Source organism: Aulonocara sp. 'chitande type north' Nkhata Bay, linkage group LG1 (genome assembly GCF_057382095.1).
Source record: "Aulonocara sp. 'chitande type north' Nkhata Bay isolate Kocher_YH1m ecotype deep benthic linkage group LG1, A_spYH_male_GT1.1, whole genome shotgun sequence".
NCBI classification, from domain to species: Eukaryota; Metazoa; Chordata; class Actinopteri; order Cichliformes; family Cichlidae; genus Aulonocara; species Aulonocara sp. 'chitande type north' Nkhata Bay.
In genome coordinates, this window is record NC_141344.1 from 22,050,202 (window position 1) to 22,072,321 (window position 22,120).

General features: G+C 38.5%; 4 protein-coding genes and 1 long non-coding RNA gene across 9 annotated transcripts in view; 3 read left to right on the plus strand and 2 right to left on the minus strand.

Annotated features, from left to right (window-relative positions):
* The window catches only part of dagla (diacylglycerol lipase, alpha), a 44,165-nt gene extending 40,177 nt beyond the window's left edge, over positions 1 to 3,988 (minus strand). Inside the window, exon 1 of one of the 2 annotated variants that reach the window (XM_086288329.1) lies at positions 2,896 to 3,988. The gene's annotated coding sequence lies outside the window, so the exon portion shown is untranslated. The remainder of the gene's footprint in view (positions 1 to 2,895) is intronic. The other variant, XM_086288336.1, reaches the window with a different exon arrangement.
* Positions 2,693 to 8,166, plus strand: LOC147339060 (uncharacterized). Its single transcript, XR_015128750.1, has 2 exons — positions 2,693 to 5,254; positions 5,998 to 8,166. It is a non-coding gene; the product is annotated as an uncharacterized LOC147339060 (long non-coding RNA).
* Positions 8,167 to 8,427: 261 nt separating this feature from the next.
* On the minus strand, positions 8,428 to 17,491 carry LOC147339061 (cleavage and polyadenylation specificity factor subunit 7-like). Of its 3 annotated transcripts, none has more exons than XM_086288366.1 (10): positions 17,397 to 17,491; positions 16,787 to 16,957; positions 16,161 to 16,364; positions 15,067 to 15,170; positions 14,830 to 14,975; positions 14,401 to 14,731; positions 14,091 to 14,194; positions 12,867 to 13,011; positions 12,404 to 12,742; positions 8,428 to 11,212 (listed from the first exon to the last, which is right to left on the minus strand). In XM_086288366.1, exons 2-10 carry the CDS (start codon positions 16,874 to 16,876, stop codon positions 11,194 to 11,196), a joined length of 1,482 nt encoding a protein of 493 aa, XP_086144492.1. In that variant the 5' UTR covers positions 16,877 to 16,957; positions 17,397 to 17,491; the 3' UTR covers positions 8,428 to 11,193. The 3 variants fall into 3 exon arrangements, with proteins under 3 accessions (XP_086144492.1, XP_086144483.1, XP_086144500.1); XM_086288357.1 differs by lacking the exon at positions 17,397 to 17,491 and adding an exon at positions 17,156 to 17,339; XM_086288374.1 differs by lacking the exon at positions 17,397 to 17,491 and having other exon boundaries at positions 8,430 to 11,212; positions 12,390 to 12,742; positions 16,787 to 17,335.
* Positions 9,482 to 10,700, plus strand: polr2l (RNA polymerase II, I and III subunit L). Its single transcript, XM_086288401.1, has 3 exons — positions 9,482 to 9,631; positions 10,086 to 10,190; positions 10,489 to 10,700. Exons 2-3 carry the CDS (start codon positions 10,096 to 10,098, stop codon positions 10,595 to 10,597), a joined length of 204 nt encoding a protein of 67 aa, XP_086144527.1. The 5' UTR covers positions 9,482 to 9,631; positions 10,086 to 10,095; the 3' UTR covers positions 10,598 to 10,700.
* Positions 17,377 to 21,721, plus strand: sdhaf2 (succinate dehydrogenase complex assembly factor 2). 2 transcript variants are annotated; one of them, XR_015128753.1, is made up of 5 exons: positions 17,377 to 17,617; positions 18,557 to 18,780; positions 19,178 to 19,287; positions 21,301 to 21,490; positions 21,595 to 21,721. XR_015128753.1 is itself a non-coding variant. In XM_086288387.1 (4 exons), the coding sequence occupies exons 1-4, from the start codon at positions 17,591 to 17,593 to the stop codon at positions 21,429 to 21,431; spliced, it is 492 nt and encodes a 163-aa protein (XP_086144513.1). In that variant the 5' UTR covers positions 17,380 to 17,590; the 3' UTR covers positions 21,432 to 21,721. The 2 variants fall into 2 exon arrangements, 1 of the variants encoding a protein (XP_086144513.1); XM_086288387.1 differs by having other exon boundaries at positions 17,380 to 17,617; positions 21,301 to 21,721.
* Positions 21,722 to 22,120: the final 399 nt, after the last annotated feature.

A 22,120-nucleotide genomic window follows, 5' to 3' on the forward strand; every position in this document is an offset into this window, starting at 1 on the left:
TTGATCTTTGTAACTCTGTTTAAAAGCATTACAATTAAATACCAGTAAAAAGACATACAGTTAACTGGTGAATTGCCTTTAGGTGTGAATGTGCGTGTGAATGGTTTCTTTGTGTTACACGTTAATTATACTTCTGCATCCCATTGATGCCATAACTTACGTCATAACCGGATCCCAGTTTTAACCTTGAGTCTTTTAACTTCTACGTAACCTGACATGCATGTCCCAATAAATGTAATTACACGTTGGGTTGATGCGTAGCACAATGACTTGAATGGCGTGGATGGTTACAATATTGAGTTTCCAGTCACATTGTCAGTTAGGACGCAGCTTTCCCACAGAAGTTTAACTCAAGCTTTAGCCCTGCGACAGACTGGTAACTTGTCCAGGGTGAAGATGAATGGATGGATGGATTTGGCAGCTAGACTTGTCGGTAAACAGGTATTTTGCAGTGTGCCTACTATAATCCCTAATGGTAACAAACTGTACAGCACTGCTCTGTACAGAACATAAACGTTGCAGTGTGTTACTGTCAGCTGCTTTGGTTACCGTTACACTGTTTGCATTCCTACTGTAAACTCCAAAAATAAAATGTATTACTGTAAATGTCAACTGCACGTTCTCATCCTCCTCCTCTCCCTTAAGCTGTAACATTTGTCCGGTCTTCCTCCCCTCACCCCCTACCAGTCACGGGAGATGGCTGTCCCTTCTTGAGCCTGGTTTTGCTAGAGGGTTCTTCCTGTTAAAAGGGACTTTTACCTTCCCAATGTTCACCAAGTGTTGGCTCAAAGGGGTAATTTGATTGTTGTACAGAAGTCCAAATCAGAAAGCATAAACGAGTAACAATATATCTACACCCTTGCAAAAAGATGCATTGATGCGGTCGATAATTAATGCTTTTTGTCATCTGCACTTCCATAAATACTGCCAAATGTTCTCCGTTGCTTTATCTAAAAGCCTTTTGACTCTTTAACTCGCTGTGAAAAACCAAACACCAGCATTAGACCTGTTACATCAGATTAAATTAATAAGTCTAGAGTGAAGACGAGAAGGCAGGCAGTTTTCTAGCACAAGAAGAGGTGACGTAACAGAAACTCTCGCAAAAACTGATGGGGAAAACAAAGAGACAACATATCCACCAGGACTCTGCTGGAGGCACTTGGTTTTCATTAGGAGAGAAGCCTCACAGGGACACCAGTGAATCAAGTGTTTACACTGGTGTTGATGCAGCCTGACATAGCCAGGAATGGCCTGACTGGCTTATTTTGCAAAAACACTTAGCTGTAGTTGATCTCAGGAAAACTAGCAATGAGCTTAAAAATGAATGAGAAGAAAAATAAAAAAAATCTTCACCCTTACAAGATCTTCACGCAAAACCTAAATTAACTGGGTTTTCCCCTCCTTTCCTGTTTGTGTGAAGCTTTTCCACACCCTTTACAATCATGTATGTGTGCATGGAGGGTTAAGGTGGGGACGTGGACTACAATATTGATTAAATACATAAAGGATATGCAAGTTATAGGTGTAATGTAGGACCCTAGAGAACCCTGTCAGGGATATTCTGAATCAGAATGGGCCTTCAGAGGTTGACTGAATAGCACAGTAAAGGCAACATGTCTGTTAGCTTATTAGAGGGAAATTTGGGTATTTTGTTTTTATTTCGGACACATTATACAATTAAGCTGCAGCAGATGAAATCCTAATTCACGAATGCGGTTTAAAAAAATTTATTTTATTGTATTACTGGAAAGCGCTGGGTGAAACTTCCTTTGGGGATGGCTAAAAGCTTTTTTGGAGGAGGGTGCCAAAAATTCCTCTATGCAGTTTCCTGTGCAGAAATCATAAACGAAATGAGATATGTATGCATGGGTATAGTCCAGTACTTATCTGTGTGTCATAAACATGCCTCGCTGCAGCTCATAAACAACATATTAAGCACCTTAATATAAAACCAAAGACCACAACAGATCTTGACAACAGTGAGTGCCACTGTATGAGTAATAACCAACATTTCCTGCTCTCATCTCTTGTTTTGTTCAAATACTGTGTCATTCTCTTAAACCAGCATATTGCTATTTTTCAGGCATTTGTTATCCACTTTGGGACAGCCTGACATTCTCCTTACACCCTGCGGTCATCTTTCATCCATCGTGGCTTCATAAAGGCAGAGCACTTTGAGTGGGCATGAAAATATAGATAGAAAAGAGAAAAGCATGGATCCACAACTGGAAGTCGTGAGAAAAGAAGGGCCCAAATTAGCTGTGAAATATTCAGTGTGAATGATAAAGAGGTGTGACAGTCCCCATTACTGTCACTGTGCCAGGTCCCTTTTTTTGCAGGGAAGCGTGCAAGCATAAAGTCTGGATAATGTACTGGTCAGGCTTTAAAGCCTTGTTGGAAAGGCTCCTCTGTAGTAATGTTAAAGAACAGGGGATTGATGAGTTACCTACTAAATGAGGAGACAAACACCACAGAGTAAAGAGGTCTTCTGCACTACTTATTCTTGTAAATTGTGAGAAAAAAAACTGCCATTATTTTCCTGTGTGATTTCTAACAAATAAAGGCGAAACACACAAGAATAAAAAGCACTCACACCGCTGTTAGCTGATGTTTGTATTTTGCTCCAGCACCTTAACGTGTGATTCCAACAAGTCGATCACCATCAGTGGCAGTAGTACCCAGTCTCATGCAATCAGGACAGCTGCTTGAGGTGACATCCTGCCGCCCCAGCAAATGAGGATACGGCCTAAGAAATGTGCCTCAAACAGCGCTAAGACGTGGATTTAAAAGCCGGGTCACGCTGGCCGTGTCGTGGCGGGCTTTGCTGCCCTGCGTGTGCATATAACTAAAGGCGGCTTTACAGTCAAGTCTCATCCGTTTGCTGCTACTGCTCACCTGTGTTTTGACGATGCCTTGCCAAGACCCACTGCATCGGTTCCGCTCTCTTTTCCATATCCTTGCGACTGTCGACCCGCCTCAGGCTCGTCGTCCCCGACACCGGTTGAAGGTTGGGGGCTGGATGAACACTCAAACGCCTCACCGATGGAATTAAAATAACCGTGCAGACGTCATTACAACAGAAGGATGAATGGACCCAGAGACATCAAAGACCGGGAGCTTCCTCGGTTACCTCCCGGCTGTCAGGCAATCCTGAGACGCACAGTCGAAGCTGTAATTAATCACACGGCCGTTTTGAAAGCGCTGGAAACTGGCGGCTCGGCTCTCCGCTTAATTGCAACACGTCGTCGGCTGTGGTGGTCGTTTTCACGTCCGAGCACTGCATGACTATTTCGATCCATGAAAGAGAATTACAGTCCCCTGGGATTAGCGAACATATCGAGCCCTTCGGGTTTCACGTTGTTGTTTGTAGCTTGTGTATGTATGTGCCAACAGCCGGACAACTCCCGAATCCCGACACGGACGGCAGCAGTTCCCGAGAATCTAGCCCATCCCCTAGGATATTTTCCCACCGAAAAACGCGTACGAATTGGCTATTCCCCTTCCGTGTTTGGCTGCGCAAACCCAGGGCAGCTTTATGTTTACGCACACCTGACTCGTCCCCCCCTTTTTTTTTTTTTTTTTTAGTAAATGGCAGACCACAGACTCCGTGGAGGTGCTGTGGAGAAAGGGCGCCACCGGTGGTTTGTGAATTATCAGCAAACGTTTTCAAAGAGAGCGGTGCTTTTTTTTTTCTTTTTTTCTTTTCTTTCAGAGGTTGCCGCTCCCCTTTGTGATGTCATCTAGAAAGACCCAGGGGGAGATCCGACAGTGATTTCTTTTTTCTTTTCTGTTTTGTTTTGTTCGCTCAGTTCATAGTTTGAGCAAGCTTTTCAGCTCTGCGCGCGATTCACAGCAAGAAACAACAGAAACGTCAACTTATTGAAGTGGGAACGGTTGTTCTGCGCATGCACGCTTTCTCACACTCGGTGACGACACTGGGATACATGGATAAACGCCGTTAATAATTTATTTTGCATGACATCATGACCCAATTCCCCCACCCATTTTTCCCCTCATATGACGTGCTCCTTGCAGATAATAAATCAAATCCATATTGTGTAAGAAGATCTGGATATGTAATAAAAAATTTCCTTTTGGGTTGTGCGCGTGTGTGTCGTCAGCTGGTACGGACCGGTAGCCTCTTAATTTGCAAGTTACTATCTTGAGATATCACTTTGGTCTTTGGATCGACATATAAATGGCGTCGGGGCTGCTGCACATCTTGCCGTGGTCTTGAAAAGAAGAAATAAATGTGAAAATCCTCGTGAGAACAAAGAGCCATTGCAGCCACAGGACTTCACTTTTACATGGAAAAGTGAACCAAGAGCTGAGCACTGGGACGTTTTTTTTTTTTTTTTTAAACAAACATCTAAAAAAAAAGAAGCTTTTAGAAAAAAAATTTTTCTTTTTGTTTCAACTTCAAAATCTGTATCTGCGCACACACACACATGCAAACGTTTGTCCAGTGTTATGTAACTATGATGTAACCAAAAGAAATCAGATATTTAGAATATAAAATATATTTAGAATAAAGAATATGTTATACATTTTAATAAATGTATATTTATATAATTAATTTTATTATTGTAATTATTTGTTAATGTATTTATTGTTCATGTACCCAGTGACGCTAAAGCCTTGATTTTCCGCTTTAATTTGGAGGATGTTGCCTTTACGTTATGAATAGCGTCTCTAGCCTACGTCACTCTACTCTTACGTCTTATAGGTTGGGTAAAAGGTTAATAATTGATGGCCATACTGTCAACGACATACCAATACACCCCCGAAATCCTGTAAGATTAAAGTCAGCTCCTTTTATCCACAGAAACTGTTTTATTTGCAGTTAGCTGTCTGATTATCGACAGATAATTTAAAAAAAAAATGCTTCTAAACGAAAAAACAAGTTATTTTAATGTATTAGCCTGTATTTGACTAGTTTAATGATCACAGTAATATAAACTCGATAAATAATGAAGGAAATCCCATTTATTTAGCCGATAATAAGACAGCGGGTCTGTGCTTGCGCAATAATCTCAAAAAGACGTGATCCAGGAGTCGACTCCCCCTAATTTGAGCACCTGATGGTACGTCCCAGTTTCTCGTCCTCTCCCTCTCATTTTCCTGCCGTCTGCTTTCTGCGTCCTCCATCTCTCCGCTGTCTCCCACCTTCCTACGTTAAGGACATTCAACTTTTGCCGTGTTTTCTGTACCACCCGTTATCCCTGTAATATATATATATAGTGCTGCTGGATAGGTAGGTGAAAACTATATTTCCTCTATTAGATATTTCCTGTATAACAGGGGACTTTTTTGTTAAGCTGCGTCCAACATGCATTTTGTAATATTGAAGCTGAATAATGCGTTCTTTTAGTCTTGTCTTGTATTTATTCCTCTTCGTTTGTTCTAATTAGCATTTTCCCTGATTTCCTCTGTTGCAGTGACTGTACTCCTTATTTCTTTCCTCCATCTTGTCCTACATTTATAGCACAAATGACTCATGCGGGCTTTACAGAATAGAGAACAAGGAGGGGAAAAAAGATAAAATCTTCATGTTGCATTTCCACTATAGGCTCTTCTCACGGTCAAAGGAGTAAAGATTAAGCCTTACATCAGCTCTGCAGATGCAATGCTTTCCTCCCCCCTTGCCTCCATTATAAAGCTAGAAGATTGTCCCATGAAAAACCTTAACATAGGACGCTTCTGTGGCTTCTTTTTCCTTCAGTGGGAGATCGTGTCACAGGAGATGTCACCAAAATAAACAATTTCGAGCCCCTATAAGCACCAGAGCATTCCTATCAATGTCATATTTCCAAGGTCACATTTAAGGCCCTATCGCCTCACGACTGCTTCACTGCTGTAAGGTGAATCCATGATTATCAGGTGGTCTTTCATATGCCAGTGGCTTTACACTCAACAGAGCATATGACATGATGTCTGAGCCCAGTTTAGAGGGATAATCTGGCAATGTCTGTTTGCTGTCTTTTTTTTTTTCCTCAGTGAAGCAGCACAGAGCTGACCTTATAAAGTATCCTGTGACCAGACCACACCTCTGTCTCAGAGCTGATGGAAGCCAAAGGCAAGCCTGGGACTTCAGCTCCAAAGGCAGCACCTAAAGTGGAGAAAAAGGAGCCGGCTGCCCCACGCAAGTCTGATCCTGCCCCTGCAGCTCCTGAGCCGGAGCATCGCCCTCCTGCGCAGGATGGAGCAGCGGAAACAGAGACAGCAGCAGCAGGTGACGAAGCTGCAGCCTCCGGCACAGACTCTCTGGAACACCTGAAGCCCTTTCTTATTGGTGGGGCCGTTATTGCTGCGGGAGCCATTTTGCTCGGAGTATTGCTACTGGCGAGGAGAAATTAAAACCAAATCATTATCTGAAGTTGGGGTATTTATTGGTTGATGACTTAGATGGTCGCTGCTGATTGGTTCACAGACTATCATGATAAAGATTGGGGACTTTTTCTTTTTGTTTTTTTTAGCCCTGCTTTCACTTGTAGTGAATCAACTCATTTGATTTCCGATCAAGGCTGTATATGGAGCATAATTACACATATTATATGCATGAATTTGCTACAATACTGCATCTGAAGTGTAATTATATAATTATAAAAAACACACTCAAAAAAACCTTACGCCGAGCTAAAAACCTGAACTCTTAAAGGTAGCTTATTCAGCTGCTTTGTCTGGTTTAATCTAATTTGAACAAATATTGACAAAAATGTTTAAATATTTGTACATTCTTGCACCAGAAATGAGCTTGGTTCACTTTGCTAAAAGAAACACGTGAAGCCTCAAATCATAATATTGAACCTTTGAAATATGAATAGCAGCTATCAGAGTTCTAGGTTTTTACTTTACTTTAAAATGAGACTGTTGGAAGAGAAGAGCAGAGAATAGCTGGGATTGTGCACTGTGGTGTATTGAAACTACTCTGGCTAAATCATTGATAGCCTAATGGAAGGTACTGAGTTCCTCTATTAGTATAGAGCGTATGAGACATCGAACTGGCGAACACAAGCAAGTACAACACAATAAAAATTCAGAGAGAACACATAAGTATGCAGGGGTCGAGGAATGGCACATGAAGGGTCGTTGGATGTAAAATATGTATACTGTGGACCAGAGTATAATAGTGCAGTTATTTATTATTGTAGAATAAGCAGATTTATTTTACTGTCAAATTATATCACAAATCAATAACCTTTCGTGTCTTACACAGCAGCCGCAGTCATGCTGTTTCAATCTGTTTACATCTTACAGTAGATGTTTAGCTGTAGCAGGCTGAACAGCCATTAGTGTTGTGTATCAGGTTAAAAGCCTGCTGCCAAAACATGATAGTTATTTCTGTCCTCCCTCTGCCCCTCTTATGTTTTCTAAACCTTGTCAACCTCATTTAGGAATTAGTAATGAGAGCATCCCGAATACTCTTATACAATGAAAGTGTGGTGTGCATGAACTATTGTTCTATAGTTGGATAGAACTGTAGTTTAATCAAAAGGGAAAAAAGCAGTCTCGGTTTTTGTTCCTGCACTCATTAACTTGTACAGCTGTACACATTATTTCCAACTCACATTGCAAAGCTCATGGGGGGGATTGTCCCCCGTTCCATAAGTAGATGCATAAGACAGTTCTAACACATATTTAACTTTAAGGATATGTATACATTTTACACATTACTGGCCATTAACATTGTGCTAACACTCAGCACTCATCACTACACTTAGCACCCCAAGCATGTCCAAAACATAGATGGCCTATGCCAACACTGAAACAAACTTCACCTTACATTGTACAATACAGTGTACCAAAAAAAAAAGAAGAAGAAGAAGAAGAAAATTCCTATTTTCATAATCTCAACAGCGTATAAATGCAATAATTCAGATAGGACTCCTCATTTAGCACACGTGCGGTAGCAAGTTAAATTATATAAACATTGTCATAATGTGTGATGTTAGTGATGGAAATGATGGCGATGTTACATACGATGATAATGAGGGTGATGGTATGCTGTGGTATAGTATGGTGGCTGTAATGATAGTATTGATGGTTATGATATATTTTTTTATATATTTATAACATATTTACCTTATGCACCCTCCCCTTAGCTCCCAAACTTCTTAATGTGTAAAAAGAAAGTGAAACCCAACTTTATTAAAGGTAGTGAACCAACCCAAGTGAGTATGTCTTTAATCACAACTTCAGCTTTAAATGGGTTATAAATGATACCCAGTTTCATCTGAACTTTATATTTACATGTCTATTAAAAATCAACAACAACATTGTTTATTTATGATGGCATAGTTGAACCTTTTCTACTTATGTATATGTATGTGTGTGTGTGTGTGTGTGTATATATATATATATATATATATATATATATACACACACACACACACACACACACACACTAACTTCTGGTTGACTTAATTTTACTTTCTGTATTCTGTGATTTGTGATATTTACTACTATAATTTATTATTTTTGTATTTTGTTATTATTTGAATTTTATTCAGTTAATTGTCACAACAAAGTTTATAGTTCACCATGAATGTATCAGACTGCATCAGGTGTCCAGGAACGTCTTTAATCACTCTTTTATTACCCCTTTTGAGGCACATTTCATGTAAAGTATTAGGGTGTATTGTTGGTGTCAGGGTGTATTGTTATGTAATTCATTTTTACTCCATAATCAATATCTGCTGGCCCACGGAAACCATTATTGTGGTCAGGTCTACTTTGCTCAACACGTCCTCCCAGAAGGATGTTTCGTTAATGTGACATAGGATGTAGTTATACCGCTGAGAAGTATTGTGTCTGTTTTTAAGGCATCTGCAGTTTGCTCTATAGTTAGTGTGACAGCTTGCTTTCTGCTGAGTCAACTTTATGGTCATTTTTAGAGCTGTACTTATGTGATGCCAATGCTATATGTGAGATTTTCATAGCTTGGCTGCTGCTTTTCTATCATTTTGCCAATGAACAATTTACATGTATTATTAATAATATGGAAGCTATAAGGGTACATAGAAACTGAATTCTCTCCTAATATCTCCATAGGTCTCTCTTATTAATGTGTGTGTACAAGATAATTTACTAGAAAAGTGATATGCATGTCTAATTTTATTCGTACAAAGATGCGTTATAATGAAAAGAAACACCTACTCAAGCTTTTCGTTTTACCTCTAAATGTCATAAAATTAAATTCACTCCGCTATTGCAGATGAACAAAGGATAACCATCAGCAGGGAGGCAACACATTTCCACACATAAAGTAAATTCTCTTATTTGCACAAGATATTTTCCACATCACTTGTTCATAGATATAAATATTAAGTCCATACAGTTTAGGCTTTTTTTTTTTAATTTATAACTTAGCGATAATTCTAAATGTAGTTAACCTTTACCCATGCTACATCTCTCCGAGAAATTTTGTGAAATTTTTCTAGATTATTTTTTTCCCCCGGATCTTGATGAAAAACAGTGAGGCCGAAGTAGTCCTTTATTTTGAAAGATTCTAACAGGAAGTCTTCTTGTTGTTGCGGTTGGAGAAAGCAAAGCTAGCAGTTACAACTTCTCCGGTGTTTGTTTCTCTCAGAAGACCATAACTTGTGTACTTTAGCGAACGATAGTGGCAACGGTGAGTAAATAAAACGTGACCTTTTGCTTTTTGTGGTAAACAACCAACACTGCGATTCGCAACATGTTAAAGCAGCTAAAGTTTTATGCTAAGCGCGTGGTTACGCATGCTGAAATGGCTAGCTAGGTGTTTTGTTCAATTAATTTGATAACTGCTCCTGAAAAAACACGCACAGATACAAAAAATATCAATAAACACAGGTACAGGTAAACACCGTTTGGGTTTATCACCTTGCATAATTTATAGTTGTCTTAGCTACACACCAAAGATACAGTATTAGCATAATAGTGACGCTAGCTAGCTCGGAATTAGCCGGGCACCTACTAATACTTTCAAGTTAAACTTATCGTCGTTTTTCGTAGATCTACGAAAACAAAATTGGGTCGTTAACATCACATACGTGTTTGATACGTAATTTTATTGGGTAAGTTGAGCACCAGGTCTCTATTCACAGGTGTCTAAACATGATCATCCCTGTACGGTGCTTCACGTGTGGCAAGATTGTTGGTAACAAATGGGAAGCATACCTTGGTCTTCTTCAAGCCGAGTACACAGAGGGGTAAGACTAATACATTCTGTTTTGTTCCACTGACATTGCCTCTTAAATTGTAAGTAACTGTTGTATTATGGCAACACAACTTAGTAGCAGTGCAATCGCTGCACATTGAACTTTTTTCGTTTGTAGAAGTTGAGTGGTTTGAAGTCAGCTTGAAAATTAGTTGATGGATTAAGTGAATCATAATTGCATGAGGCCATTTAGACCATTTTCCTCAGTGTGTTCAGTAATGTCCATGTACTTATTCATTCAGGATATCATGCATTAGCTCTGACATTACTTGTTCTTCTTCCTTCTCAAGTGACGCCCTGGATGCCCTGGGACTGAAGAGGTACTGCTGCAGGAGGATGCTTCTTTCTCACGTGGATCTTATTGAGAAATTGCTGAATTATGCGCCATTGGAGAAATGAAAACTAGAAGAACTGTTTGGACTTTGTGCAGGCTGAAGTTTTGAGCGTTTGTGTTATTAATGTGATGCATTTTTTTAAATAAAAGCTGTTGATGGCATTGCTACATGTGCTTATACCTTTGCTGTCTTGTGTAGTTGCAAAGCTTAGTCCCCACACTTGTTCTATGCATTAAAACCAAGCAGCATGATAAATCTTGTAGCGAGACTTTCAGTAGTTTTACATTTTAATGTGTTAACAGTGGTCCAAACAGAGGCAGTTTAAATGATTTTTGTGGTCCCCAGTAAGCAGATAAAACAACTTGGATTTATGTTTATGGATATTTTTTTGTACATTTAATACAAAAAGTGATAAATTTTACAGTTACATAAATTAGGGGGCGCTTCTGTGCATGCAAGCTTTGAAAGTTGATGTCCCAGCAACAATTCTACAGTCTTTATCTAAAATTACAGATCCTGGAGAACTTAAAAAAGAAAAGAAACTCAGTACCTTCAAAGAAAAAAAGTACACCTTGGACTTTAGAAGATGCATATCCGTAGTTTAATCTGGAATTCTTCTACTTTTGTCCCAAAAAAAAAAAGGCCTGTCTTTGCTCTGCTTCAGTCACAGGACTTCAGTCTAGGGATGGGAAAATAATACATTTTGAAATCCACAAATTTTACAAATCAGACCTACACTATACTAAACATAAAAGTAAATGTTTGTATGTTTTCAGAAATACATTTCCTAAATGGGTTCTGTCATTTTAGGATGCATCCTGTGGTGTTTCACACAGCAGTATTTGTGCTAATCCCTTACATATATCTTGACTAAAAGTTCTGCATTTGATCAAGTAAAATGTTTTCATTTTACTTGATCAAATATAGCTGTGCTCTGTCTGGTGCAGGCAGATTTAATAAATTGATCCACTGTAATATAGTAAATTTAGTGAGTTTCACTTTATGAACCATATACACATACATAATACAGTAAACTGCCAGAAGGATCCAGTCACCAATCCAAATATTTAAATTCAGATATTCAATCACTTCCATGACCATAGATGTATGAAATCAAGCACCTAGTCATGCAGACTGCTTCTACAAACATTTATGAAATGTAATGGAGCTCCTGCTCTCAGGACAACATACACTCAGGTAACACTTAACCATCTCTCTAAGTTCATATTAAACCATAAGTGACAGATGTGAACTTTACTGCTGAAGTTACCTCTTTTCATAGTACAGGCCTCAGATCTGATGAAAAGTACTATTAATATGAGAAGATATTAGCTATAAGAAGCTTTTATACATTTATAAACCAAAATGAAAAAACTGACACTAAATAATAAACTACTATTACATCACAGCACAAAGTGCTGCTAAATTCCTGAACAAATTGTTGAAGGTTGAAGGAAGTAAAGCACAGTTATTGTGCTCTACATGAATAAATCTGCATTATCAGGTTTACTGAACAAACTAAAAGATGTAAGTCTTATTTAAGTTTTTTGTACTTATTACTGTGTAATGAGAAACCTAACACGGATGACAGAACTTCTTGAGAGCAGGCGACTTGTGTTTTTTTTGTCACCATAAGAAAAATAAAAGGTGAAATAAAAAATGGCTCATTTGTTCAAGTAAGTTGTTCCAGTGAGTTAGCAATATCGGAATGCAACCTATGTGGAACACACCTGGGCTTTCCTTCCATCAGAGGTCAAAATGTCTACTGGAAAAATAGTAGATATTCCAAAAACGTGAAACTGATTGATGGTAAAATATAATTGTAGTGTACAAATTAATATTAGTGAAAAACTTACCTAATTAGTGGTACCTGTCTTTGTGATCTCTGTGTCTTTCCCGTTCCCGTGAATACGCCTTTTCCCTTTCTCCACTCCAGGAGTGCTCCAGGTGTCTTCGAGACATTCCTGCATCTTCACAGACAGAAGAATAGTCCCTATCACGCTCTCTGTCACGACTCCTGTCCCAGTCTCTATCGCGCTCTCTGCCACGACTCCGTTCCCGGTCTCTATTACGCTCTCGACTCCGTTCCAGGTCTCTTTCACGGTCTCTTTCACGGTCTCGGTCACGGCTCCATTCCCTGTCTCTGTCCCGCTCTCGCTCTCTGTCCCGACTCCTGTCCCGGTCTCTTTTTCCAGAGCGACTTTGTTCACTGAAAAGAAATATGGTTTTGTAACAAAGTAAGAAATCTAATGCTAGGTCCAACCTCAGTATTAGTTCATATACATACATATATGGACAACAACGACAGCGTTTTGATAGGCAGTTATACAAACCTGTAGCCATAGTTGCCCTGGATAGAGACTAGACAATCCTTGAGTGATGTGACCAGCGTCTGGCATCGCTCATCTCCATACACTCTGGACTGCTTAATGATGGCAATGGCAGTTAATAGTGTTTCCATGGCCACCTGCAGGTCTCCTGATGTAGAAATTTGGGAGATATTAGAAGCATTTGTTTGTTTAGTAACGAAACACTTTAAAGTTCCTAGGGTTAGGTTTAATAAAAAGTTTTTGAAAATGGGCGACAGTTACTACAAAATTCATTAAAGATAGGAAAGTATCTCGGAACAGAAGCAGCAGGGAGGCTTGTTGAGTCAGAAGACATAAAGCCTGGCCTGAGGTGATGATTCACCTATGTGTATACAGAGACCCAGAGCACGCAGCCAAAAAAAGGCTGAGAGGGCTTTGGGATAAATCTCTGCATGTTGTTAAATGTGCCAGCCGAAGCTTCATCTTAAACTCCTCTCAAATCCCAAGTAGAAATAGAACTAAGAAAGGCTCTTATTTCACTCTGATAGAACTAGAGGAGGTAACAAAACGTTTGAAGAAAGTAGAAATTAAAAGTGTGCAAAGCTAGAAAAACATAACCAAAAACCTAAAGGTCCCAAAGACACAGATTGTGTTGTAAAAGCGCTGACAATCAAATCTGATTAAACCACAACCAAACAGTCATGTTTTTCTTATTTTGCCACAAATATGCTAAATGTACTAAATTCTTGAGTTACTCATTATTCTTTGTATCTTTCTTCAAAGGAGCCAGTCTTTCTTGTAATTTTTGCAACTGCAGTATTTTCAATAAACTGAACTGAAGTGGAGACCAAAAAAAAAAACAAAAAACTGGCAGGCCAAAATAATAATAAAAAAAAACTATCTATAAAAAGTCATGTCCTTAAAAATAGGAATAATCTACCAAAGAACTAGAACTGTTGCAGAGATCAGACTGATTAGCATTAAAACAGCATTTTCAGAGCCTTTCAAATAATGCATAAAGTCTGTAATGATTTATGTACACAATACGGTATTTATTTTTTATCACTAGTAAAAACATGTATTCCAATTATATCTAAGACAAAAATATACTATGATATGTGTGTGCTTCCTAATTCAAGTGCAAGTTGTGTGGAACAACTTTACATTTTGAGTGTTTCTCCAACTGTCTGTTAATCATTGATAATAAGCATAAAAAAAACCCTGTGTCCCATATGCATTTATACTTACCAGCTGTTGCACCACTCACAGCTTTTGTGATGGCACTGCTGGCAATGGTTCTGTTTCTATTCATAAGCTCCTCCAAATGTTGATCTGAACTTTTAGGTGTGTTTCTGTAAAATAGGCAGTTATTAGTAAAAGTAACTAATGTTTTAATGTTTTCTTTTTTGTAACTTCTAGTCCTAAGTAATCTCTATTCTCATTTATGCCTCTCTGTATCCTGCTCATTGGTTCACGTTCCACTGGAGGTTTAATATGATCTCTCTGTAAATGCCTTTAGTGTGTCAGTGGCTAAAAAAATTAAATAATGTGTTCTCACGTTTGTTGGCTGTAAGCTTTGCTGCTGTGCCCATCCTGTGCTGGGCTGAAGTATGTGGGATGCATACCAAGAGACGGGTGGCTTGGGACAGGGACTGGATGAGGAGGGAACAGCGGGGCTGCCATGAGCGGAGCGATTGGCATATGTGGAAACAGGGGAGGTGGATGACCAAAAGAAGGGCCGGGTAATGGAGGAAAGCTGTTAGCAAGTGGATGGGATGGAAAAAGTGGAGGTATAGCAGACGGGGCGGTCTTCTGTGCTAATAATACTGAGAGAATCTCATCTGACGAATCAGATTCCTTGGTTTCTTTGTTAGTTCGCAAGGGTACACCTGAAAAAAACAAAATACATCTCCATGAAAAATGTTATCCTGACATTTAGTAATACAAACTAAATATCAGGGTGTTGTGAGAGTCGTCTTCCCCTTACGTTTGTTTGCTTCCTCTTCAAAAAAAGCAAGGTTCTGACAAGTGGCATAGCGACAGTCTATCCTTTCCCCGTTGATTTTACACTGTGGTACTTTTTCCAACATTAGTTTTAGTGACTCGTCTGACGTTATCACCACTTCTGCAAAGCTGCATCACAGAGTAGGAGATAAAATTTAAAAGAAAAATACAAAAATGCTTTATTTTTTAAAGGTTTCTCTATATTTTACACAATACTCACCCTCTTGACACACCATTACTTCTGTCCTCAGCAAACTTGATGTCTGCGATGTTCTTCACACCCAACCCTTTGGCCATAGATGTTAGGTCATTCTCAGTTACCCACTGCAAGGATGAGAAGGTTTGTAAAAAAGAAAAAAAAACTGGTAGGGGGAAAGTCATTCAACTTTATGGTAAATGGTAAATGGCCTGAATTTGTATAGCGCTTTTCTAGTCCTTAAGGACCCCAAAGCGCTTTACACTACATTCAGTCATTCACCCATTCACACACTGGCGATAGCAAGCTACATTGTAGCCACAGCTGCCCTGCGGCACACTGACAGAGGCAAGGCTGCTGGACACAGGCGCCACCGGGCCCTCTGACCACCACCAGTAGGCAAACATGGGGTTAGTATCTTACCCAAGGATATTTGGCATGCAGCCAGGTGGCAGCCTGGGATCGAACCACCGACCTTCTGATTAGTGGCTGACCTGCTCTGCCACCTGAGCTACAGCCACCCCATATGCCACCCCTTTATAGGTATAACAGATCATCTACTGCAGCAGTCCCCAACCACCGGTCCGTGAGTCGTTTGGTACCGGGCCGCGAGAGTTAAGGCTCAGGTGTGAAATGTATGTTTTTCAGGGTTTTTATCGGTTTTCAGCGTTATTTTGTTATCGTTTTTATCGTTTACTCGGGTTTTCCTTGGTCTTTTCACGTGTGTTATGAATAAATTTTCTTTTTTTCAGTACCGGTACAAGTTTTATTTTGTTGTATTTATCCGCGACACCTTAAAGGCCGGTCCATGAAAATATTGTCGGGCATAAACCGGTCCGTGGCGCAAAAAAGGTTGGGGACCGCTGATCTACTGTATCTATGTAGCCTTTGCTAGTTTCTCCAAATGTTTTAACACATTTGGAGAAGAACTGGAAAATTACTAAAGTAATGCCAACTGTGTAAACAAATGGCAAGCATGGTATAGTGTGCTATCTGTCTTGGCATTATATAAAGAATCTAAAATCAGATTATTATTTATTGTTTTCCAGTAATGTTTAAGTATTAACAGTGTTTCTAAAATGGATGAAAATGTATTGGCAATGCAAAACTCAACTCACCCATGGGAAATGCCCAACATATACAGAAAGTCTCCTTAGATAGTTTGCTCTTTTTGGAGTATTTGCTTCTGTTGATTTATCCTCTTCCTTAGCTGATGTCTCCTTACGTAAGGACTCCTTGGTAGCAACATTCTTGTCTTGGTTAACAGAACCGGTTAGAACGGCATCAAAAAGTTCATTTGCTTCTGCAATTCTATCCAAATCCTGTGAAGTATAGAAAAAGAATAATTACAGCAGTGGGCAAAAGTCTTGTCAATGCTGCATATGATCACCTTTACTTTTCAACACACAAACTCTGTTAATTTTGTCTTTTAAAAAATATTTAACTAAAGAAATATACAACTAAAGCCCAAAGAAACTATTCCAAATCGGTTCTTTGTTAAATTTCATCCTTTTAGTTAAGTATTTTTCATGTCATAGGTGAGTTTTAAGTAGCTCAAAAACATACTAACATATATTCCAGTATTAGATAACGTAAAATTAAAAAAAATTAAAGGATGTGGCACCTTCCTTCTAGGAAGATATGTACCGCAGTTTTATTTTTGACCGATTGTTTCAGTAAACATTATGTTTGATCGTTTCATAAACTGACCCTTTTTTTGCATTGATTTCAATGCCAGACTCACCTCGTCGTTTTGATTCAGGTCACTATATAGATCTATATCTTTGTCCTCGGTGCTTGGTCCAGCTGCATGTTCTCGTCCTGCAGCAGCCATCCCGTGGGCCGAAGATAATTAATTACTTGCAATCCAGCTAGTAATTGTTATTTGTTTTAAGTGCAGCTCGCACATGCACACCTTAGAAATTAACACAAAGGATGCACTTTTAGAATTCAGAAATTTCACTTTTCCTTATTTTGTTAGCTAACGTTAATGTTCCGCTGGACTTAAAATAAACATACTGTGGCTAAAACTGAGTGTGACAAACCGAAAATATAGTTTGCGGAAATAAATGATAAGAAAGCTGAATTATGATGAAAACTTTCACAAACATACAAGGTATTTCATAGCACGAGCTACCAGTTTACTTCTCATTCGTTCTCTGATCAGCTTAAGCTAATGTTGCTACTCTGGCAGTTGGTGCAGCTGACATAGTCACCGGCTGAAAACAACAATCGACTTTTAGTTCCTGTAGTCAAGTTGGTTTAGTTTTTGGTAAAGGGTCAAGCATGTATTTAGCTAATGCATTTGTTTTTGAGTACGAAAAATAAATAAATACACAGATTAACTATATAACCTCTAAAGGTCCAACTGTGACGCCAGCTACGTTTTCCTGCAGTTAAACAAAACCACGTGTGGGCTGTGTACAGCCCTCCCTCCGGTAGTTTCCTGTGACCGTACTTGTGTAATTTCTGTCAGACAGCAGAAAAACATTTCGACAGGGGAGACGGATACGTCAAATTTGTGGACCTTAAAAGAACCTGGGTTAAAATGCTCTCTTCTATTGTCGCGAAAAGGGTGAGCTAGCGAGTAATTCGTCATTTGTGTATTTGTTGCTTGAAATCTGAATCTGTGGCCGTCGTAACGTCAGAGCTCGCCGTCTAATTCTAAACATTTTTAGCGTTAGTACGTTTAATGTTCAATAACAGGACGCAGTAACAGACTTAATAGTATTAAACAAACGGTTCAGTATTTCGCGAGGGTGTGGCATTATTATTGTCAGGGTTGATTTAGCTCTGGTGCAGAGAGGTTGTCCTCCTCATTTTCACTCCAGTCTTTTTACCTGTTTTGCTAAGCCGCTCAATACTTACTTACCATTCATTCAAGCATAAAATATACACCTGAAATGCGGGATGATCTTTGTTTTAGTCAGTTTGCTCGTATTTGTCAAAAAGCACGAGGAAGCATGGAACATGTTTATTGTGATGTGTCTACCTGTGAGTAAATGAAGGACATTGTTTGCATTATAATGTCTAACACTACATGTAAAAATATAAATAAAATGAATAATGAAACATCTGAAACAATAACACTTAAATTGGAAGACTGAAAGCCAATTTAAATTAAACAGAAAACACAAATTCTAGATCATAAAATGAGAAAATGGTAAATAAAGTTGGATGCTGATACCTGAACATAAATTGAAAATACTTAAGAATATTTAGTCTCAGCATGACTCACAATTATCAGTGATGCAATGTCAGCTGAAAAATGCGAACAGCAGAACACAGTCTCTAAATTGTTCCTCATGCAACTTATTAAGCTGTAATGGCAGTTTAACATGTAGATCCAATGCCTGTATTAGCTTTTAGATAATAATTGCTACCACAATCTTGCCCAAATACAATGTTTGTTAGTAACTAGAATAATCGGATGTACTGACTCAGCACGTTCAGAAGACACAGTGGATTATTTTACCTATCACATGTGTCTTTTAATGTGTGCTTGTCCCATCAGCTGGTAACCGGGATGTGTCAGGCTGCTTGGAGACCAGCAATCACAGGGCTGGTGTCATCTCGTGGTTACCGCGGGGACTCTCCCGAAGACACAAAGGTTGACCTGATTGAGATCCCTTTGCCCCCTTGGAAGGAAAATCCAAGCGAGCTCATCGACATCAAGAGACGCCGCCTTCTCTACGAAAGCCGCAAGAGGGGCATGTTGGAGAACTGCATATTGCTAAGGTTGCTGAATTGTACTGATTTTGTCCGTGACCTGCGTTGTTCATTCATCCATCTCAGCTTTAAAGGATGTGTTTACATCCAGTATTTTTTTAAGCATGGTTTTAAGTTTGCCTACCATCGATCTTTGCTCCTTCCTTAATCAAATCCAGTGTAAATGCGATCAGTGACAATAATTCATATCACTGATTTTTAAATACATTCTTGAGAACATTTGAGTTTAAAATGAGGCTTTGGTGCAGTCTCATAGTAAAAATTTCATTGTATATGTGAGAATAATATTTTAAGCATTTTCAATCATTAGAGCTGTTTTTTAAGTTTTTGTTTATCATTGTGAAGGATTTTTTTCTCAGAAAACAGGAAGGAAGCTTCAGATCCTGATAAATTTTCTGTCTTGTAGCCTTTTTGCAAAGCGATACCTGAACACAATGACTGAGAACCAGCTAAAGCAGTATGACAGGCTGATTAATGAACCAAGTAACGACTGGGACATCTACTATTGGGCAACAGGTGAGAGCCAAGTAGTGTTTTTCTTTTTAATTTTGCAGACTCATTTTCATGTTTTGTCTCTGTTCTAGCTCTTAGTTGTTTTGGAAGTGATTTTAATTTTTTAATGCTTTGCAAATGTCTTCCCAAAACTCAGCTCTCTTCATTAAGTCCTCCAACACCTCCCTACAGCTGCTCTTACAACCCATGACAATGTTGGGAATGCTGCTACAACATGAAAAAAAAAAAAAGACTGTCTTTACAAACTCACCTTCAGTTAGCTCCCTCCACATGTATTTTTAAAACCAAATAGCACTTCTGTTGATAGTTGTAATTAGCTATTCTTCTATGACCCCAAATCCAAAAAAGCTGGAACGCTGTGTGAAATATAAAGTTCAAACAGATTTCAAATCTCATTACTCCACGTTTTATTCAGAGTAGACCATAGAAAACATTTCAAATGTTTAAACTCTGAAGAAGAACATAAATACAGCTATTTTGAATTTGATTCAGCAGCAACATTTTTTTTCTCTTCTTTGAAGAACGTTGGGGAACTTTCAGGACTGGGATCTTGTCCCATTCTTGTCTTATTTAGGATTTAGATGTTTTACAGTCCTGGCTCTTTTTTGTTATATTTTACATTTCACGATGCTCTAAGGACCTGGGCTCTTCTGCTACAAAGCCATGATGGAGATGATGAAATATTCCAAGTCTTAGGAATTTTACGTTGAGGAACATTATTCGGAAAGTGTTCCACAGTTTAGTGCGGATTCAGGAACCTCTGCTCATCATCTGCCTCTCTAAGATGCTCTTTTTATACTCAATCATGCTACTGACCTGTTGCCAGTCAGAATCAGAATACTTTAATAATCCCTAAGGAAATTATGTGGGTTACAGTCCCTCCAAGACGATAACACTAACAGACTGAACTAATTAAATTATGCAGTATATTACAAAGTTAATAAAATATAAGAGAAAGGTCTAACATCTATACAAATAGCTCAATTTAAATATCAAGAATATTAATTTAACTAAATAGCTGCAAAATGAGGATAAATAAAATGGTAAAAAAAAAATAGAATAGTGGCAACTGTAGTAAAATGTTATTATTATTATTATTATTATTATTGATTTTTCTTTTATTGTTACTTATTATTATGTTGCAGGATGTTTGAGTTCAGATGAGCAATGAATGAGACTGTATAAAAAGTGCTACACAGATAAATAAACTTGCACATTAAAGCACTAAAGTTAGCAGAAGATGGAAGTTTGGGGCCAGACATTACTCAGTTACAGATATCTAAAAAGCCTTTGACTTGTTTTCAGCAACAAAGAAAACAGCAAAAGTCAATTTGTTTTCACCTTCTAACAACAAAATGTGTAAAACTCCAGTGGCTATGATTATTTATTATTATTTTGGTTTGTTTTAACTGACAGATAAGAAATAATAAATTGTATTTGGAATAATAGATGATGATGATGCTGTTGTTATAACAGTGCTTATAAATGAACTACACTTCACTTACTGTTTTTAAGCTTTATCCTTGGAACTCATTTACTTTTCCTGGATAACTTGGCTTTTTACTCTTGTAATTTACTCTAATTTGTTCCGGTCATTTGCCTTTTTGTGTGTGAAAACAGCTGAAAACAAAATCACTGTGAGAACAGCCTGAGCATACCAAACTGGCAGCATCTCTAGACAAATAAACTGTTGCAGGAATTCTGACAGGACTGGGACAAATAATTACAAAGCTGTTACTAAGTGATTAATTGAAATGCCCCCTTTTTTTTTTTTTTTTTTACATTTAGAAATTAATCAACAGAATTTTCAAAGTGACATAGATGTACTATTGGGATGAAGAGGGAATGATCTTATTTCAGTTGATGCATATTGTGCATCTTCTTATTATCACTGAGGCAAAATATGTTCCATCAGCCTACATCCGTTTCAATTTTATGCTCCTATATTGTTCTAAAATCGACTGAGGTGATTCTTTATTTTATGCTCTTTGCATCCTGGTCTTTTTATACTTACAGAGGCTCAGCCCACCCCTGACGTCTACCAAGGAGAGGTCATGGATATGCTGAAGGAGTTCACAAAAAACCGCAATCATGAACAGAGGCTGGACGCGCCCAGCTTGGAGTACTTGGAGAAAGAAAACCAGTGAGGTCTTTGGCCTGCAAGGCCTTTTACAGAGACTCATTAAATGAGGGTTTCGGAGTGAATGTGAGTGTAATAAATCTTTACAGAAATGCTTCAGAAGTTGAAACTTGCTCTGAATATATTGTATTATAAATGTGTGATTCAGTGATGTATATTCAAATTCCTAGGTTTGCTAGAGGCTTACTGAAGAAGCCACCTTTGACTAATGGCTGCAAGATGATTTGGAAATCAATTTTACTGTGCCTATTATTGACATTGTGGGTTATTTAATAAATGTTAATGCTTGTCTCTTTGCATTGCTGTGTCATTCATGACTGTGATTGTGCCTATAATGCCACGGTATTGGATCACGTGACTGCAGGAAGCCATGACTGACAATATAGACACTATTGTTACATAAGGAAGGTTGTGCAGCCTGCAGTGTGGGTTTACAGACACCAGAGGGAAGCAGATCCCTTCAGTTTCAGTGTCAAATTCAAGCTCCGGCTGATTTCAGTGTGGCGAAAGGCTCGCCTGAAACCACACATATCTCACATACCTTATTTTTAATGCAGGATGCAATGTGAAAATATAAGCTATCTAAATAAATTACAATTAAATTTAAGCTGTGTATTTTTAAGCCTTTATTTACAGTAAAAATACTTTCTGTCAAGCTGAGTTTTGCAATCAAACCACATATATTATTGGTTAAAA

Bases quoted from the DNA above. Each gene is read 5' to 3' on its own strand.
- polr2l (XM_086288401.1), top strand. From the start codon at position 10,096: ATGATCATCCCTGTACGGTGCTTCACGTGTGGCAAGATTGTTGGTAAC. The intron at 10,191-10,488 runs GTAAGACTAATA...TTCCTTCTCAAG, and splicing joins CAAGCCGAGTACACAGAGGG to TGACGCCCTGGATGCCCTGG.
- LOC147339061 (XM_086288366.1), bottom strand. From the start codon at position 16,876: ATGGCTGCTGCAGGACGAGAACATGCAGCTGGACCAAGCACCGAGGAC. The intron at 15,171-16,160 runs GTGAGTTGAGTT...TCATCCTTGCAG, and splicing joins ATGTTGGGCATTTCCCATGG to TGGGTAACTGAGAATGACCT. The intron at 14,976-15,066 runs GTGAGTATTGTG...TCTGTGATGCAG, and splicing joins AGTAATGGTGTGTCAAGAGG to CTTTGCAGAAGTGGTGATAA.
- sdhaf2 (XM_086288387.1), top strand. From the start codon at position 17,591: ATGCTCTCTTCTATTGTCGCGAAAAGG. The intron at 17,618-18,556 runs GTGAGCTAGCGA...TTGTCCCATCAG, and splicing joins CTTCTATTGTCGCGAAAAGG to CTGGTAACCGGGATGTGTCA. The intron at 18,781-19,177 runs GTTGCTGAATTG...TCTGTCTTGTAG, and splicing joins GAGAACTGCATATTGCTAAG to CCTTTTTGCAAAGCGATACC.